The sequence below is a fragment of the Xenopus tropicalis genome, chromosome 2 (assembly GCF_000004195.4).
Source record: "Xenopus tropicalis strain Nigerian chromosome 2, UCB_Xtro_10.0, whole genome shotgun sequence".
NCBI lineage: Eukaryota > Metazoa > Chordata > Amphibia > Anura > Pipidae > Xenopus > Xenopus tropicalis.
Window position 1 is genome coordinate 113,447,191 of NC_030678.2, and position 21,076 is coordinate 113,468,266.

The 21,076-nt window shown below is 36.9% G+C and overlaps 1 protein-coding gene across 1 annotated transcript in view; it reads right to left on the reverse strand.

Annotated features, from left to right (window-relative positions):
* Nucleotides 1–7,574: 7,574 nt before the first annotated feature.
* The window catches only part of atp10a (ATPase, class V, type 10A), an 88,339-nt gene continuing 74,837 nt past the window's right edge, over nt 7,575–21,076 (reverse strand). The window contains exons 14-21 of the mRNA XM_002931642.5: nt 19,747–20,074; nt 19,393–19,469; nt 18,272–18,397; nt 15,288–15,488; nt 14,332–14,412; nt 13,109–13,213; nt 12,674–12,861; nt 7,575–10,525 (exon numbers count right to left, since the gene is read on the reverse strand). Coding sequence (XP_002931688.2) covers nt 9,892–10,525; nt 12,674–12,861; nt 13,109–13,213; nt 14,332–14,412; nt 15,288–15,488; nt 18,272–18,397; nt 19,393–19,469; nt 19,747–20,074 — 1,740 coding nt within the window. The 3' untranslated portion in view covers nt 7,575–9,891. The remainder of the gene's footprint in view (nt 10,526–12,673; nt 12,862–13,108; nt 13,214–14,331; nt 14,413–15,287; nt 15,489–18,271; nt 18,398–19,392; nt 19,470–19,746; nt 20,075–21,076) is intronic.

Genomic DNA, 21,076 nt, shown 5'->3' on the forward strand with positions numbered 1-21,076 from the left:
TAATAAATGGCAGGTATGTACAGGGCTGCTGCCCTTTAAAGAGTTCAACCTGCAAATCATATGTGTGAGACGCTGTGTGTGAAAGAGAAGACTGTGTTTGGCAATGGGTCCTTGTTTGTGTGTGAGAAGAAGAAACATGGTGCTTCCCTGGATGTGAGAGAGGTCGACTGTACTCCATGTGTTGCTGGAGCTCTGTGCAGCTTAGTTCTACAAAAGCCAGGACAGGAGGTCTTATATGTTTAATTTAAGTGGAAGAGTTGGAACCACAATGTAAAAGTTATATATACCAAATGAACAACATGCATACTTTGCTAAAACTGCACACTTTGCAGGTCACATTAGAGAATTGCATGGGCCCAGTTTCTGAAACCCAGACACAGACCCAAACCCACAAGCTGACCTACTACCTGCTGGCCACCATGAAACTAAAAGTGAGATAACTGCAAACCGAAAGCATCCTCATAAGAAGGGGAGTCATAAAAATACAGAAAAAATGAGTAAAAAGAGTAAAATTTGCTTAAATTGACACCTACAACCATAGACACACTAAAACCTGCATCAAGTGGTACCTGCATCCTGCCTAATAACCACTTTTCTGTGGGTGACCTGTGGGTACCTGACCTGATGCAGGACTCTAGGTCACAAAATTAAATGGCCTTTGCTACCCGAAATTAAATTTTCAGGATAATATTTTAGATTGGTCTTCAATTATACAGTTTTCCAAAAACATTTCTTAGCTTAGCTGTCTTATGCCACGGTCTCCATTTCCAGTAGTTTTCCAAAAGCCCCAATGTCTGTCATACTCCGAGATAAGAGCATTTCTCTGTTAAAATTGTCAGCGCTTCTGTACATCACCAGTTTGTGACTGTTTTATGCTCTATGTGGCACAGTAGAAAAGGGCTGACGGACACCTGCACATCTCTTAAAAAGCATCTAGTAAAAGTATGAAGCAACTAGATTTTTTTGAGTTTCCCCACTCATCCGAGTGGCTTCTTCAGTTCAAATGACTGGTAGGGAATTCCTTGGCATTTAAACCCTTGAGGGTAGTACAGTCACAGACAAACTTGGGTAACCAAACTTGGGTTCAACTAAACAAGATAGGGCATTAAGGTTACATAGTTTATGAGACAATCACAATGGTTCCATTGAATTTATACAGTTAGGTGTTGGCTGAAACTGACAGGTGTAAGAAGGTATGATCCAGTCACAATGGTACCATGATTCTCAGTGATGCAGATGTTAATCTTTCATGACTGGGAGTGTGAATTATTGTGAAACCACCGGGGTAAGGATGTCAAAGCGGCGTTGTATGTTGATGACAAGTGTTTGTATGTTGATGACAAGATGGTTTTTCCAGGCTGGCATAAATGGCCTCTTTCACACCATCTGTCCTCTCGGTCCAAAATAAGCATTTTACTGTCCTCAGAAGAGTGTCCCTTTTGCTTGAGGTGTAGATAGACTGCGGAGTCTTGTCCTGACGAGTTAGCCCTCCTATGTTGGGCCATTCTCTTACAGAGAGGTTGGTTTGTCTCCCCAATATCAAAATGGAACATCTAGCACACCGGACTGAGAGAGTCTGCTAAAAACACGGTCTTTATTTCTTCATTTTAAAAACAAAAATGCCTGACGCGTTTCATGCGTTCATGCACTTAATCATAGGCTTGTCTCCCCGATGTACAAGTCAGAGCACTCTTCACTACACTGTACAGCATAGACCACATTATGTTTCATGTGCTTTGGTGTAGGGTTTTTAGGGTGCACCAATTAGTTTTTCTGATGTTCCAGCAACATATGGGATGACTATGTTGCTTCGCCTGCAATGTTCCTCCCTTCTGTGTGTTGTTAAGGCACCTTTTAGTTACTTTAATGAACACATTAGGGCTCATTAACAAAAACAGGTCATAAATAGCATAAGTGCAAATGTTCATAGTAACCAATCAGCATTAAGTTTATTACCAATTAGAAAATTAAAGCAAATGTCTGATTGTTTGCTATGTGCAAGTGCAATGTAACACCTTATTATGATTTTTTATGGAATTTAACTTTTCCCCAACCAAAAACAAAAAAAAGTGTAAAGGACAAAACCTCATGTAATGTAGTTGGCATAGATAGTAACCAAACTTGGGTTCAACTAAACAAGGTAGAGCATTAAGGTTACATAGTTTACGAGACAACTGAAGTACCTTTAACACATTGCCATTGCTATGTCAACCAATGTGGGTAAGATAGCTAATAAAAAGAAATTTTTCTAGGGTATGTAAAGGTATCTAAATTGTATCATCTTGTCTTTAGAACTAATTAGCAATGCACTCTGGGATTCCAAGATATCAACCCAACTCTTCCTAATTTTAGACCAACCACCCCCACCCAGATATTTATAGATGGACAATTTGATCAGGCCAAAACTAGATAAAGAGTTGAAGTGGAAAAAAAAAGAAGAAGAGACACAGGTCATTTGTTATCCAAGAAACACTACACATTGTTGCTCAGCACCTGGGAACCCGAGTGACCAATAAGGCAATATCATTGTATATAAGTGCCATGTGGTATGAGACACAGTAGGAAGGAGGTCCCTGCCCCGTAGAGCTTACAATCTGAGTACATGCCCTGTATATACTTGATGAGAAGAATAAACCCAATGTTCTGGACTTGGAAGAGAGAAAAGCTAATCACAATTCTGTCTCTGAGGTGAAAGACCTGCCATATCCAGTATTACAAATTTACTGGAAATGTAGTAGCTGGCCTGTCCCCTTAGGCCCCTGATCTGCCAAGAATTTAGCAGAAACGTACCCTTTGTCTTCACTTTTCTCTTCCCCAATCCTTCTGGAGTTGTCTTGACTTCATAGCTCTGCCCCTTGCATCATCACCCTGCTCCTTTGATTTCATAAATTGTTGCCCTGCAAACGGGTAAAAGTTGTGTGTTTTTGCTTTAGAAAGACAATTATAGTTTATATAAATAAGCTGCAGTGTGGCCATGGGGGCAGCCATTCAAAAGCAGAAAAGGCATAAATTACACAGCAGATAACATAAACGTTCTGTAGAATACAATGGGAATCAACTCAGCTTATCTGCTATGTAACCTGTGCTTTTTCTCCTCTTTTTCCAGCTTGAATGGCTGCCCCCATGGCTACACAGCAGCTTTGTTTATACAAACTATAGTAGGGTTTCTGAAACAGACACAGACCTTATATTATGTGCGATTGCCCTGCACTGGTATATCAATTACTTTTATACTCTTATTTTTTGGTGTAACTGTTCCTTTAAAGGAAGCAGCAAGAAAACTGCTTTTTCCAGTTAAGGTGCTGCTTTTCCTGTGCCAGCAGCCGTGCGGACATTGTGCTGAATAGGCTTTTTCGTCAAACGTTTTTATTTATATTTGAAAGCACTGAAAAAAAAAATCCTTACTCTCTCTTTAATTTATGAGAAAATGCCTATGAGAGATCTATGATGTGCAAGGCTTGAGTATTCAGTATCGAGTTACACATTAACAGGAGACAGGCAAAACAAAATTGAATATTTAATTGCTTTGTCAGTGCCAACATGTACTATCATTATTACTATTACACTTCAATAATTACAACCATAAATAAGAAAATAAGTCAGCTGGCTACGATGCAGGATTATGGCTGGTTTGTTTTTCATTTCATCTACTTGTAACCTCAGGCAAATCCCGCTCCCTGTGTCCAGTCCAAAAATGATACTTGAAGAAAAGTACCGAAAGCCTCCTAAGATTACAGCAGCGGTTGGTTCACTATTTAACTTTCTTAAACAGAATGTGGCATTTTACCTAGACACGCATGTATAAAGCTTTTATGTATATGTATATCCACTGACTGCTAAATGACCTTTCCAGAACCCATTAAAGCATTAAGAGAGATAAATACATAATGTGATGGTAGTGACAGTAATCAGACTTGCACTTTATGTTGATTGTACAGGTATAGGGAACTGTTATCCAGAATGCTCGGGACCAAGGGTATTCTGGATCTCCATACCTTAAGTCTACTAAAGAATCAATAAAACAATTAAACCCTATGGGATTGATTTGCATCCAATAAGGATTATTTATATCTTAGTTGGGATCAATTACAAGGTACTGTTTTATTACTACAGAGAAAAAGAAAATCAGTTTTAAAATTCTGAATTGATTAAAATGGAGTCTATGGGAGACGGGCATTCCGTAATTCGGAGCTTTCTGGATAACGGGTATCCGGATAAGGGATCCCATACCTGTACAATAAAATCAAACCGAATTAAAAAAAATACACTCCCATATCTAAAATATAAGCACATATGTAGTGCAATGAAAGAAAGGGGAGGAGTGTATTATACTTAAGTTGGTCATACACGCTAAGATCCGTGCACATGGCAAGGTCACCAAGCGAACAGATCTTCTCCTGATATCCCCACATACGGGTGGGGGATATCGGGCTAATTCTGTTGTTTGGCCCTGGGGCCTGATGAGCTCCCCCATCTGACTACATTTCAAACCTGCCCGATCAAGATCTGGACGATTTCAGACCAGATGTCATTTGGGCAGGCCTGTTGTTAATGCCCATACACAGGGCGATGAGCTGGCGAATCAGTTTAAGCGACAGATATTGGTGGTCTGTGTATCTTTACTGTTATCTTCTGTAGACAAACTCCATGTGAGTACTCACCGGGATACACCCCCCCCCTCCTATCAGAAGGACACTGCCAAACCCAAATCCCGTTGGGCCCCGCCAATCCAGACCAGATCTCCGCTGCACTTCCCCAGCCCACTAATCCTCCCTCCCCGACGCCTACGAAGGTAACTATTGGGGGAAGGGGTTGGGTGGCATTTCTTTGTATGATTCTGAGCATCTGCCCAGGTGGTACAACCTGTCTTTATGGCTCATGTGGTTTGTCTTTCAAGCATCACTTGGTAACCTTATTCACTGGTAGGGGGGTGGGGGTTGTCATTCAGGGTTGGACGGTGCACAGTCACTTCATTCAGGTAATGTTGCATGAGAGGCCACTAATGAACTTTAAGTAATACAAATATTGAGCATACAAAGTTAGAAATGGTTGCACTCAATGTACAGTATAAGCCACCAATATTTCAGGTTTTTAAAAGGGAAAAAAATGATTTAAATTTCCTACTAAAGTAAAGGAATGTGTGAAACAAACATATTTACTGGAATATAAACAGCATATGCTTTGGGCAGGCATACTTCAAGTCACGTAAGGAATGTGTTCACAGTGTATAACGTGCTAACCCACAGCCCAACACCAATTTGAACCTGGTATAGCTACTGACACAATGACAGTTTGAAAAACTATGTAACATATTTTCCTATAGTGTTTATGTCTTCACGTGTTAAATCTATTAAAATATATTCAATTTCGACTGATTTAAAAAATGTTCTATACAGCATTCAGGGACAATGCCATCAAGAAAATCTCATTATTGTTCTATAATTGTGAAAAAAAAACAAGGTTTTTATACCATGCTGAAGCACTCTTCATATATTGCATGGCGTGGCATTCAAAGAACCCAAAATAGATTATAGCTCTGCAGTTTTATTGCTGTGGCCCTGGATAGCCATGACAAAAATAAAGCACTTCAGCAGCTACCATTAAAATTGTCTTGGGGCAATGGCAAATGAGGTGACTGCATGTGCACTGTACTTGCCAAACCAGCCAAAGTTGCCCACTGTGCCATTGCCCTTTTTTGTTTAAAACGCCGAGATTACTGGGGTCAGATAACTAACAATAGAGCTATATAAATATGCCCTTGTTAATGAAACCCCTTTAAGGAATACCACGGTACTTTTATTTTTACATTTTTTTAATTGAAAAGATATAAATGGATCTTTTACAGCAGCTGGATGACCATCTTTTGACTTGATAGGAAACATCCTTTAGAAGAGATGTTATGGCTGCCAAAACACTACACATGGGCAACTTTTGATACAAAGAAAAACCTTATGATTTATAGCTTCATATGACACGCATCATGATTTTCAACTTATGGAATATATTAACTGAGATGCAGCTATATGGTAGTACAGGTATGGGACCTGTTATTCAGAACACTTGGGGACTGGGATTTTCCAGATAAGGGGTCTTTCTGTATTTGGATCTCTGTACCTTTAATCTACTAAAAAATTATTTAAACATTTATTAAACCCAATAGGATTGTTTAGCATCCAATAAAGATTAATTATATCTTAGCTGGGATCAAGTACAAGGTTTCAAGATAACTAATCTCATGCCTGTACTTGTACATATTCAAGTTTGTTATTCTTTCTGTTTTTCTAGAATTTGCAAAAAGCTGATTGTGCCATGTGCAGCATGAGGATCAAAACTGGCATCAGTGTCCCATTTGCAGGACACAACACTGTACTGTTGATGCAACTAGCTTTGAGAACCCTGGAATTACTGCCGCATCCAGGGTGGCAATAGCTCCAGGGCTCACACTTGCAAACAGCTCTTCATTAGAGGCAGGATGGAAGCAATGGAACTTAGTGCAACTATGTAGAAGTGCAAGCAATGTAATTGGCCTGCAATGACCTTCAAAGAATAGTATACACAGTTATAGTTCACCTCAATATGATGCACCAGATTAATGACTTTTTCTAAACTCCCCTCTATATTTTATGATATTCAGACAAGCCATACACTCAATAAATTAGGGGCAACACAGTTCATTGCACTTGACCAAATGGATTAAGAACAAAGAATATCTGTGCCCGCATGCCCATTTGTAGATAAATGCTGCCTGGTTGCAGATTGGGAAACATATTACAATGCAGTAGAGGAGCTGGCTAGGCCAGAGAGGTATAGGCTGCCGATCTTATTCAGCTGAGATCTGCTGTGTAAAGAACAGGCCTTTCATTTCCCTCTTGCAGAGATGTTTGTTAAGGGGGTCTTGCACCCAAAAGCATAGACCCAAAGGGAGACAGGAGACCAATGGTCAATCTATTTTTTGTATTCTTGTAGCTAATCGAGCCAGATCAGTTGCATGTCCATTGTACATTTTACTTTGCTTGGAAATGCTCCCACAATCCCCCCCCCTTTTTGTGTTTTCTTAATAATCAAAAAGTAATGTGGGCCATGCAGATCCATGGGAGAGGACCACTTCAACAAACCAATGCAACCATTTTCCAATGGGATTTTCTAACCCACGCGATACATATCTGGCCAGATATTTGTTGGACAGGGTGTCCCAGGGGTCCCATACACAGGGGGCTATATCAGCAGCAGTGTGTGTATGGCCACCTTAACTGTGCAGCTTTGAACAAGGCAAGTTCTCAGCTTAGGGCACAATACACTCAAATTGCATCTCAAAATGCCTTACAAATGGTAGATGGTTTATATTCGGACTTGGAGACTGGGTTACACATACCCCTTACTGGATCTCCATACCAGTGTGATTCCTTACACCACAACATTTAGAATTCTAATTTCTAATATTTATAATTCCATACAGGAAATACACAATGCATGGTATGACCCCAGGTCAATGACAACGAATCAGTAGTTAAAAAAAAAATCCTGACAGTTTTGTGTGAGAACTAAACATTTAAAATGTTGAATTAAGAAACCACTTAAAAAATAAAAACTGCATTTTATTTTTTTCTTTAATATTCTACCACATTAGTACAGTTAAACAGACACTGGCTTGACAACATTTTTTTTAATTAGGTACGTGGAAATGCCATTAAAATGATATATTTATATAAAACTTGTCAACTTCTTTGTGCTTTCATTGAAAGTACAACATTAACCTTTTCTATACAATACTTTCTAACTCTTTTTGATAAGAATGATATATTCTTCATCAGGGAAAGGCACAGTGTTTATCCAGCAGAGAGATGAAGACCTATATATAAATATAAATATATATATATATATATCCTGTTTACATATTAATAATGTTTGTATTTAGGGGTTATTTTTAAATGAGAAAATGAATGCAAATAAACTAAATTCAATTTCAGCTAAAGATATTTTCTGTAAATGTTCATTAACATATTCAGAAAATGTATTGTTATTCTATGTTTGGTCCTTGCACTGGTAATCTTATTATCTATGTCGCAAGGACCAAACATGGATGAGCTTCAAATTCCATACTTGAAATTAAACCATCGATTTTTTTAAAGTTAAAAATAAAAAGGGTATGTTTAGCACAAATCCTAATTTTGTTTTGGAAAAGATTTCAATAAACATTACGTAACCCTCAAGATAATTTATAGCATTTTGTCACTTATAAAGGTTCATTTTTTAGCACTGGGTAAATTTGCACTTGGGCAGATACTAGCAACTAATCAATAATCAGTTTTCTTATGTAAGCAATATCAATGCTGAATTTTGAGGCAACCCTCGTACTTTATTGATGTGTAACCTGCTGCATCTTCAAGTGCTATCTTCAAGTTTTGTAGGCCATAATATCCAGATTGTTGTTTACTTAAAAAAATGTGAGTATTCAGACCAAACACGTCTAGATTCACACAAACAAAAAATATAAACAAAGGATACATTTATTTTACTGGAGCTTCACTTTAGTGTTGCCAATAAATGTATATATTTATCACCTATAAATAACATTAAAAAATGTGTGAAATGCTGTACATTTCAGTATAGCTAAGAATGTTCTTACATTCAATCAGTGTCATTGACTGAAACTTCCTCTAGAATCTATAAATTGTCAACTTAATGGCACAATAGCTTGCATACTATATAGAACTTTGTTAAAGAATACAAATATATACTTTTTAAAATTTGGTATAACCAGCTACCTAGCACTTGAAAAGAGATGAAAAACATTCAATATTTATTAATCTCTGACTATATATGTACACTCAATATATACTCTGTGTGTGTTTTTGTGTGAGAGAATGGAGATGGGGGGGTGGTTATAGTGTTCTCATGTGAATCTGTGATTCCTGCATGTTAGTGATGTGCGGGCCAGGCCGACGCCCGCAGGTTTGGGCCAACACGTACATAAATTCCTTGTGTTGCAGGCAGGTTTGGGCCAAGTTCTTCATGCCAACCTTCCTGCCCGCAACCTAACTGCTCCCCACTTCCCACCCCCTCCATGACAGAGATGGGCGGGTCGGGCATAGGTATATAAATAGCCACAGCAGAGCAGCAGGCCAGGTCGGCGCAGGGTTGAATTTTTGTTGACCCGTACATAAGTACTGCCAATGCACAAGGCTATTACTTGTACCAGCTCCCACAAGCACCTCAATGCCGATGTTTTGGGTTTGAAGGCATATCTTCCCCTTAAGACCTGTAAGTGCAATCAATTTAGTCGATCTTAATATGTCACACTAATACACACTTTTATATAAAAATTACACTTGCCCTACTCTTTGGACTTACTCATATATATTAATTATACTGTTCTTGCGTGTGCTATAAACTACATATATAATATTAATGTGCAGTGTTCTTCTTGCAGACAGCCCGTTGCATGTAGAGAATACATAGAATATACATCACAATGAAGCTTTACAGAATGATGGCTCTTGCAAGACTTATGTAAGACGGTTCATCACATATCATGACATCGTTCATTTCCTGAAGGAGGCAGTTTGTGAGCAAAACATTAGAACTGCACCTAGTCCTATGAATCTCGTCATTCTGAAAGCTTTTGTTTTGCTGAGGCACCCAGACCTTGACAACTTGTACATGAAGTGACTCAATACTAAGGATTTATTAAGTCCGTAGGCAAACCTTAAACTACAGAAATAAACCTCTCACTAGACCCCAACAACACACGCACAGATATAAACACACATATAAATCTGTATAACATAAAAAATATTTGTACCTCTTTTTTTTCCCTCTAGATTAAAATAAAATAACAAGCAAGTTACGGTGCAAAACAGAAAACAAAATATTTTTTGGGGGGTTTTTTCTTCATAAAAAAGTTGTTTCCTGGATTTCCCCATTGCCACTAGTCCTAATTACTGTATCTTCACATAAACGTGTATTGCCTATGGCAATACTATCCTGGTCTTTAGGGCAATAAGAGCCAGCTAGTGAAACGGCAGTATCTTTCAGACTGTCCTGAATACTGTTTAAATGTTGGCTATACTTTTTAAACAAGGGAGTTGATGTCATCCAGTTTATTAAACTGATATCCGACTGGTCTAACTTTGAGTTCCACTGGAACGTTTCATCCAAGGGTAATGTGTCAAGTAGTACAGAAGAGTCATGGTAAAAAGAAGTATTTTTTGCTTCATCTTTCACACAAATGGAAGTATCCTCACAGGAACAATAGCTCTGATCGACTGACTCATTCCTTTCTTCTTTGGGAGAGGAATAAAACTTGACATTTTGCTCAGGATCCATATTATTTTGTCTTTGGTTTGTGTTTAAAGCAATGCTGGTGTTATTTGGTTCTGTTGTCTTACTTCGCATTTCAGATGCAGTGCTGGATTTCAATATACTAAAGTTACCAGTAAGGCACTCTGGATGGGCTCTCAGCAGTTTGCGGCCAAGTTGAATTTGTGTTGGAAACAGAGTTCCCTGGACAGATTTGTATAAAAACCTACAAACATAAAAATGGAAAAATGGTTTAAAATATATATCTACATATAACAGAGAAGCTTGCCTTGCTTAGCAAATGTATGCTGCTTGGTCATTACACAATGTGGCAGTAGGTGAGAGACAAAAAATCCTGCAGGGCTGATGTATTAACATGGGCATCATTTCACCTGGTCTAGTCACCCAAAGAAACCAGACTTTTTATAATTCTAATTGTGCATGACCAGTTGATATGGAATACTGTCATCAGCAGCGGCCGGCACAAGATTTTGCTTATGCAATGTTTGAGCTAATGGCTTCATTTTGCCTTACTGCGGCTAAAATGTTGTAAGATATCAATTTGCATAACCCAGGGACATTAATAACCAAAATTACATTTGTGCAGAAAGTTTTACTGACTGAAAGATAATCTAGAAAAACATTTTATATTTTATTTTTTTTACTTTAGACTATATTTGTCGTACTGTAATGCTGCATTCACATTTTAAGGCTTTGGAATTATACTGCATATTAACTAATGCATTTTGCAAATAATTTTTACAAAGGACTGTATTATAAACCTGCTACTATAACTCTGCTTAACTGATAGTCTTATTTTACATCTTTATTGTTAAAAATATTATGCCCGATGCCTTCTCTAAAATACAATATATGTAAAACTGGAATTATTTGGAAAACTAGCAGCAAAATGGAAAATGAGGTTCAATGTTAAAAAAGTGCAAAGTTATGCACTTTGGTAGAAATACTATAAATGTAAGTTATAAACTAAATGGTAAGGCTTTGGGGGGATCCTTAATTGATAAGGATCTGGGGGTTTTGTACATAACAATTTTTATAATTCCAGGCAGTGTTATTCTTTGGCTACTAAAGCAAATAAAGTGCTGTCTTGTATAAAAAAGGGCAATGACTAAAGGGATGAAAACATAATTTTGCCTCTTTATAGGTCCCTGGTAAGGCCTCACCTTGAGTATGCAGTGCAGTTTTGGGCTCCAGTCCTTAAGGAGGATATTAATGAGCTGGAGAGAGTGCAGAGACTAAACTGGTAAAGGGGATGGAAGATTTAAGTTATGAGGTTATACTGTCAAGGTTGGGGTTGTTTCCTCTGGAAAAAAAGCGCTTGCGAGGGGACATGATTACTCTGTACAAGTACATTAGAGGGGATGATAGCCAGATAGTTGATGTTCTTTTTTCCCATAAAAAGGATCAGCGCACCAGAGGCCACCCCTTCATTTGAGGTTGGGAAATGCCCTTCCTAGTGATGTTGTAATGGCAGATTCTGTTAATGCCTATAAGAGGGGCCTAGATGAGTTCTTGAACAAGCATAATATCCAAGGCTATTGTGATACTAAAATACAGTTAGTATTGATGTTAGTTTATATGGTTTTGTGAGTGTGTACATAGGATAGTATAGGTTGGTGTGTGCTGGGTTTACTTGGAAGGGTTGAAGTTGATGGACTCTGGTCTATATCTTACTAAAGCTGGTCCCATATGATAGATGGCTGAGCTGGTCATATCTCACAGAACCAGCACTCCATCTGTGAGGTCTATGCACAATCAGTATTATTCATGAACCTTCAGATATGAGCAAACTAAAGTCTAAAGAACTGAAAATCCACCACTGTAAGGTACAGGAAGATCTACTGTGTTAATGGAGCGTAGATATTTTTTCCACATTAATGTTTTTGATCAAATTAAATGTAAAAAAAATGTTATAATAATAAGCTGGCTAAGACGTAATAAAACATACATTTTATTACATAAAATTACTCAAGTCTATAATGGATAAAATGCAGCCATAATTTAGGATATGGATCCAGTAGGAAAAGCCAATTGTGGCTTGGTTTGGAAAGTGCGGATTGTAAGTGTTCCTACAGATACTGAACTTTATAAAAATACTGCCATTCCCAGGCCTTTCCACAAAAGATTAGATCTTTTGTGGTTGTATCCACTTCCCCACATTTAAAGTACACTTTATTCTGCCTCTGTGTCTACCACCACAGGGCTTGAAAAGCCAAATCAAAATCTGGAGTAGAGTATGGTGTATACTAGAGATGATCAACAGAAATGTTTAGGTGCAAATAAAACTTTCCCTTTGCAATTAACAAAAACAAATGACACTGAATAATACTAAATAAAAAGAAAATACAAATACCTTGGCAACAATGCAGTAACAGGTGACAAAATGCAAATAAGATAAAATAAAGGGTTGGCCATTAATTTCTGCATAGTCCAATAGGGATTGGAAGGAGGGTTGCATGTTGGACAAGATGAATTGTAAACAAGAGCCACAGTAAAAAACAAAAGGATGCTGAACACAATTGAAGATACATTGATCCATGTCTGAAAACAAAGCAAGAATAAAAAGTTATTTAGAGAAACCTAAGGAGGACCAAGGTTAACAGGAATTTGTTTATATTTTTATTGTAGGGCCTGCAATACTTTGTCTTAAATTACTTAATATACCGCTATACCTGGTAATATTTTTCAGCCCTGACTTTACTCATTTTTTAATACAACCTTTTGGTAACGTTTTACCAATTAGAGCAATAAGGTTAACTGACAAAGTTGAAATGGTATTTTCCCTCACCCATGTTTTTGTTTCCATTCCCAAGTGCATCATAATTGTCAAAAGTGCACAAGTGACAATTGGTGTTCCCCAGGTAAATAAATCAATGTCAGAATCGAAGAAACTCTGGAGAATAAAACACATCATTATTTTGATTGACATAGCTTTTTGCATGGTATCAAACAAATACAAGAATTCAGTAAACAGGCAGAGGGCACTGTGTGAAAAAAACATGCATAAGAGAGGTTGCAAGTAAATGGGTTGATGAGGATGCATAGCAGAACATGTGAGGTAACATCAGAAAAGCATCAGAAAATACTTCAACCAAAGATCTCTAAGGTAGTTTTAAAATCATGAACACTATATAAATGGCTTATGGAGCAATATCTTGTTATGCAAGGTCAGGCTTTTTTGGTGGTATAAGATGAGATTCTAAGAATAGAAAGAATAATTATAGTGTGCATGTATAGTGCAGACAACTTATGAGGATTAGACAGAAGTGTATATACAGAATATATGAGGAGTAGAGAATTATAATGTGTTGGCCATAGTTCAGAAAATGAAAAAACAATATATCATTGTTGGCTAATATACAACAAGAAATGCAAGCTATCAAGATTAACATATGATGAACAAGTGAAGGAATAGTCAGAGAAGGACAGTTAAGAGGTTGCTTTAAAAGACAATTCAGTATAATTATGAAAGGAAGCAATAGATGGAAATGAAGGTCAGTTTCCACTGTTAAAGATGAACAGTAATTACAATGATGTTAATGCACAGAATGAAAATACCATGAGGGCAAGGCAAGATCACATTCTGGAGAGAGTGATGTATACAAAAGGGTGAAGAGATAATTCCTCACAAAACCACCAAAGACAACTGTACATGACAGAAACTAAATGGATGGGGTTAAACCTTGAGAACAAAGCAGACTACAGAAATTAAGAGAATATATACAGTAAGTAGGAGAGCTAATATCTCACATGGAAGAGGGGAGGGAAAAGAGAGTTCACGTGCACACGGTGTAATTTAATTGCCAAAGCAAGAGATATACAGAAAGAGAAGATGCCAAAGAACATCATTTTTTAAATAAAGTACAGAGAAGAGGTAGATACTTTATAAATACTGGGACAGATTTGATATGATTAAACAATATAGATGCAGATGCAGTAGGCAGACAGTTTTGCCACCGAGAAGCAGAAAAAAAGAACCGCTGCATTAAAAATAAAATTGAAGCTACTTACAAAATATGGGATGAAAAAACATACAAGGCTTTGGTAGAAAGCGTCAATCATATTAAGCCAAAACATATGTGGCTTGTATTCCTAGAAAGTGCAAAATTATTATTAAAAAAAGAAATCAGAAAAAAACAAAACACCCTTCTACATAGGCCCTGCCTTTGATTAAATCTAGTGTATCTTTTGTATCAGAATGCACCGAATTCATGATTCACTTCAGGATTTGGGCAAGATTTTGCTTTTTTAAGCAACTAAATTCGGATTTTTTAAAAACATGTGACTTTTTGTCACATAAACACAAAAATGTAATATTTTTCCCCGTGCGCTTCACATGCCCCCTCAGCGCCTATTTTGCAGATTCAGTTCGGTATTTGGCCAAATCTTTCACAAAGCATTTGGGTTTGGCAGATCCCAAAATAGTGTATTTGGTACATCCCTAATCAGAATATATACTTTTTTTTTCTTTTGCACCAAGTCCCTAAGCGTGTAGTACTCAAAAAGACTTTTAAATATCTGCTTTGTTGGTATATAGCTGCAATCAAGCAGTATACCAAAAGGTATTTCTATAAACACTTGATGGTGTGACAAGAGTATCAGAGTACCTGTTTGAAGGCAAACAGGGTCCAGACAAGGAACCCAAAGCAAATGCCTGCTTCCAGTTAATACAAATAAGTTTTTTTTTAAATGATAAACATATAGAGATCAGTAGCTCTGCTAGACAGACAATCATGCAAAGTAAGCCACATTCAGTTCATCTTTCTAGCAGCTTATCAAAATTAACCACCAGATATTTCTCATACTCACTTACTACTTACTTACTTACACTTACTAAATTAGAAAATCCTAAAAATGTAATTCTAAAAACAAAACTAAAATATTACTACATAAACTGACGTAACATATTTATATTAGTGAAACTTTATCTGCTCTGTGTTTATGTGGCTAATATCTTATCATATCACCTCCATGTTGGGTCCACTTTTATAGAGCTCGGGATTTGCAGTCAGTAATTCAGCTGGCAAGTCTTTGTCCAAAATTCCAGTGATAAGTTGTGGAATGGATGAAAATAATAAATTAAAGAAGATCAAATACCATTGATCAATCATTGCTGAGCCAGAAAATCCACAATAGAACTGGTACCAGAAAAGAAGAGCCACAAACATCTAAAAAGCAGAAAGAAAACATTTTTTTTGCAAATAATATTGGAAAAAAACCTGCAAAAATCAGATTCCCTGTAATATAAGTACAATAAGAATTAACACCTATACATATATGCATACTATTTCTGCACCATTTTTATACTTCCCATCACTGTGTAAAAGCAGGTCAATTTAATATGGTTTGAAATGGAAGAAATAAAAAAAAAAAAAAAGAGAAAAATGGAGTAGCATAGCTAATAAATTGTGCGAGAAATGCAACTTTACCAACTATTCCTGTTTGTATGCAAGTCTACTGGACTTGTACGGCATCCCTATCTTAAAGGGGCAATCAGCCATCTTTTTTAACATTAATTCAATGGATAGCACTTGTGATAACCATATTTTCTGCCTATAGTTTTAATTATGAAATATGTATGGTTTTTGTTTTTTCTTGCACTAAACTGGGCAAAATTGAAATTTACGTCATATTTTTACATGAGCATAACCAAGCAAATTACAAGTCCACTCAGATATATAGTGGGCTGTGCTACTGGGTGCATATTTTTAGGCAAGTGCAGTGAGCAAAGTGCAGTTTCAAGGGCAATTGGCATGTTTTCCCCCACAATTAAGCATTTTAGTACGAGGGGGGAAATGTGCTTGGAGCAACTGCACAGTGCAGTTCACCAAAATGTGTTGCAAATTGGACACAATTGCACTGAAGTTCGGCTGGTGTCATTTCAGGTATTTTATGTGCAAGTGACGTCTGTGCCCTTCTTTAGGCACAAGTGTACTGCGCCTATTGACACTGGGCATGAAGGGAACCCTGGAGGTACCACCTGTTTAGGAGGTGACGGAAGTTCTAAGGTTTCCCAACGTCAAAGGCGTAGCAGCACTCAGTTGCAAGAATAAGGAGCGGATTTGACGCAAGCACCTTTAAACTGAAGTGACTGGTGGGAAATTGCGCAACTGCACTTTCAGAGGTACATGAGCCCTTTTATCTAAGAGACTGCAGCTTGTTGTGAAGAAGAAAAGTGGTGGGGTTGAAAGTAAGCAACTTGAATCACTGAGGGGGGGGGGGGCTTGGCACACCTGGTGATTCTACCATTCATTGCACTAGTAAAATCAATCCTTTTCTGGGGGAGAAGATTTAAGGATTTTTATACACCTCGTCAGTTAAAAAAAAATAAAAAAATGTATACTTCAGGTTATTATTCAGGACACGAACAAGGATAAGAAACAGAGAGTAAAAATTGCAGATGAAAATATTAATTACGTGTTTAAATGAGAACATTGAGGCATTTAAAACTTTTATTTCCCGCATAGCTTGGGGAATTCACTGTACAAAATGCCTACATATTGAAGTTTTGTAAAGTAGTCAATTTAAGTATGCAGTTGTGTTCAATAAAACTGAATTTTCTTATTGAATCTATGTTAAAACTGCTGAAGTGGAAATTGCAAAGCATATACTGCAGATCATTTATTCAAGAGTGTGTATTTTCCATACATAGCATTAGATTATAATGCAGTACGATATAGATGAGGGGTGAAGTTATACTGTAGTTTAATGAAGGAAATGAAATCCATAGATAATTCCTCTTGCACAGACAGATTTATATTAAACTTCTACCCCCACAGACAGAACTTATTATTTGCAATTCCTTTTTTTTTTTTTAAATAATGGATAATGAAGATATATTTTTTCCAGAATTTAAACAGTTATGAAAATGAGTCCCATATCATTTCATTAAACTGTGGTCTGTAAAAAGGTGATTTCCTTGCACATAAATTTCCAGCTCTTTAATCTGCAGTTTTAAAATTAAACATTTAATTTTAAAGGAAAATACATTCTCCAAAAATGGGATTTATACTCCTTATTCAAAATGGTGGAATGCTTGTTGTGAATCTATACAATTAGAGAGATCTATTCCTTCCATTCAATCCATTCATCATTAAAGGAAAAAACCCAGTGGCTCCTTGATATCTGGCAGTATGCCAAGAGTCATATGCTTAATATCCTGGCAACGTTCAAAACGGGAACTTGTTCTCAGCCAGGAAACTGCCTGGTCTGTAAGTGTCCATTAGATTTATGGAGTTACGTAAAAAAAGACACTAATAAGGTAATGTAATAAAAAGTCTAAATTTTGCCCACAACTAGTAACCCACAGCAACCAATTATAAGCATGTTTTAAATAGATGACTGTGCTAGCTGTGGATAGGATGCTGTGGGTTACTAGACAAATAGCAAACTTTAGACTATTTATTAAAATACTCATTGTTTTCCTAAGTGCAGTAAGCCATTGCAGCCAAAAAGCAGGTAGCCTTTTCTTGTCACCTGTTTAAAAACAACATCTTATTTTATAGCGTGGGTTACTCCACCATGGCAAACTTTGTATCTGTTTTACAAAGGATGCTTGTTGTCTAGCAACCACACAGTTAAGACCCTTTAGTGTCCGGGAGGAAAACCATGGGGTCCTGGAGCTTAGCAAAATACTGACAGTTTGAACACAGAGAAAGCAGGCATACTTCCACTATTTGGGATTCAACAACTTAGATGCATATAAAAGGTTTTGGCAAAATGATTACAGAAACAGAGTAAGTTCCGGAAAGGAAAGGGGTGGCGCTGGAAATGATATTTGGAGAAACTGGATCTGAAAAGTATGCTACAAATATATAAGTAAAAACTCAAGGTATATGTCCTCTTTAAGTGCCTTCAATATAGCTATATAATCTATATTGTACATATACCTGGGAGAAAAACTTGTATACTTTTGATCATTTGACAATATTCCTTACAAGCTGTAACTTACTGCATTCTTATAGAAGAAATACAAGACCATGTTGGCAAGCCTGGAATAACACCATCGACCATGTACAAGCAAAAGCTTTTCCAGGTGCCGAAACCTTGGAACAGCAAAATCACTTGCCATTACTGCCTACAAGCACAAAAGAAAGACAATTTAACTTTGTATTCACATTACATTAAATTACAATCTTTCAGGTCATTAACAGTAGTTGATAAGAAAAAAATTTCTGGACTAAATAAATACCAGTTCATAAGGCCTTGAATAAAGGGAAAAACAGGATGCCCATATGGGCTACATTAAACCAAGCTGTACCAGAGTGTGATTTTGTTCACATTTATGTTTTTTTTTCTGTTTTGTGTTGCTTTACACAGATGCATGCAAAATAATCTAAACGAACACTCAGAAAATATTTAGTAGCCAGCATTATACTGTGCACTGAATGGAAATGTACACAGATGTCTTTTTGCCCCACTGAGCAAAAATTTGTGCAATTAGATGTAAAATTTGGTCTAATAAGTATAATGGCACAGAACTAAAAGTCAGTCTGATGTGTTGGGTTTAGAATTTGTTCTGGTAGGTGTAATGGAGTGAAAAGGAAAATCAATTTGCTTTATTGCATATAATGGAGTGCAAGGAGAGGTTAATTTAATTTGCTACATTTCCATTTTCTCTGTGCATAATAAGAGATTTCATTTTAGGTATTAACAAAAAAAAACCCTTTTCCCTATTTCTGAACAATGTGTGTTTACACCTGCTGTCACTTAACTAAATTACATTGTGTTTTAAATGTAAATATTCCACTTACAAAGAGAGAAGTCAAGACCATTACTGCTAGTTAGAAAAAAAGATCAAAAACATAAGGCCATTAGATAAAGGTCGAAGTGAGGTATTTTTCTGCTTTGCAAATGATTAAAAATAAAATTAAGAAAACCCATACCAAATATAAAACCAAAAGCAAAGAAAAATAAATCCCCCTCACTCCTAACAGAGATACAAGCATTTGTGGCTAGTAGAGGGGCTTGCTACCTAATTTGGTGGGGAGAATAGTCTAAAGTACTATGCATAGCAAATGGCGAGAATTGATTTTTTTTTACACAAATTAAAACTGAGAACAAAAACCTGACCTGCATTCCTTCTTGACCAGAGATTCCAACCCCAACATCAGCTACCTGTATCATGCTGACATCATTGGTTCCATCCCCTATAAAATAGGTAAAACACAATAATAATAACTGCCCATCTAGCAAAAAGTGGAGCAAGTTACTATTGGGAACATTAGGGATCAAATGAAGCCGACTACTCTAAAGGGAAATGTAGTAATAGGCAGTACCGGGGAGGGTCATGCTTGGAGGAAAAGTTGTGCAAAAGGAATTATTTTTGCAACTATTATGAAATAAAAGTATGCCACACAAACCCAAGAAACGCTAATATAAATGAAAATAAGAAATAATGACATAACTATAAAACTGGATACTTACCTACTGCTAAAGTCATAGCTCTGAGCTTATCACGGACAAGCTTTACCACCAAGCTCTTCTGCAGAGGGGTAGAACGACAACAAAGAACTGAACGGCATTTTCTAGCAAGTAAAAGGAATTTGTCTGACTGTGTTATATCTAGCGCAAAGGCCAAGGTTTTTCCATCTATTACAAGTCCAAGGCTAGATTGCTTTAAATTTGGAGGCCAAAGAGTATTGTGTTGGACAGAGTCAATGCCAGTCCCTCCAACGACTTTTTCCTGTAAGCCACTTGAAAACTTGGATTGTATGTAGTGCAAACATTGTTCAAGCAAAGTAGAACATTCTTCCTGGAAAGTAAAAAATGGGACACTGAGAGCTTAGTCAAACTTAGCTGCCATCTAGACATTTTGCAGTTACTATATTGTACAGTCTAGAAGTTCATTTTTGTACTTAGACACATACATACTTAAAGCTATACTTAATTTTTAAAAATTTCATGCAGCCCAAGCTTGCTTTTTAATTATTACTCATTATATATAGAATATTACTTAATTTCCTTTAAAGGGAAACTATTGTGTATTAAAAAAAAAAACACAAGGATAAAATATTTGCAAAAGGATTTCATTTCTTTAAAAAAAAAAAAAAAAAAAATTGGTTAAGCCCATCTCTTGTCCTACTAATTACCTGCTCAGACAGGAAGTTACAGGTTGCACTGAGAAAGGTAGGTGCGGTCTAAGTCTGCTCTTGCCCTCTTGCCTGAACTAATATATGCTAAAATATACACAACTTCAATTACATTGATTTTATGTTGGCAAATAAACCTTCATTCTGCAAAACTGTTCCATACTTATTGAAACACTGAAAGACAAGTTTTATAGAGTTCTTCCAGAATTTTCTTTCAACAGAACACGTTAATGTCCACAGGAGCTTAGGTTAGAATCTGGAGATATGCATAATGTCAGACACAGAGACCCTTGCTATAGAAAGAGAAGAGTTATAGGCCACAGAGAAGCCTGTTCCAGCATGTAGAACAGGAGTTTTAAATGTTCTTTTATTTTCTATCAGCACTGCCCTTATACAGATAAGGATTAGGCCATGATCTAGGCTCTAGTTCACTTTGACTTAGAAATGTTTTGACAGGTATCTTATGCAAAGTCAGATCTTGAATTCCACTGCATATGTTCTACAACAGATATATCTCAAGACAGCACAGATACTTACGACATCCCCATGTGACCACTGTCCTGAGGTACTTTTCCTTCTGAGCACCAGGCCGCTATATTTAAGGATGTCCTGGACAGCTGCAAGGGATCCTTGAGATATCCTTGAAGACTGAGGACTGGCATACA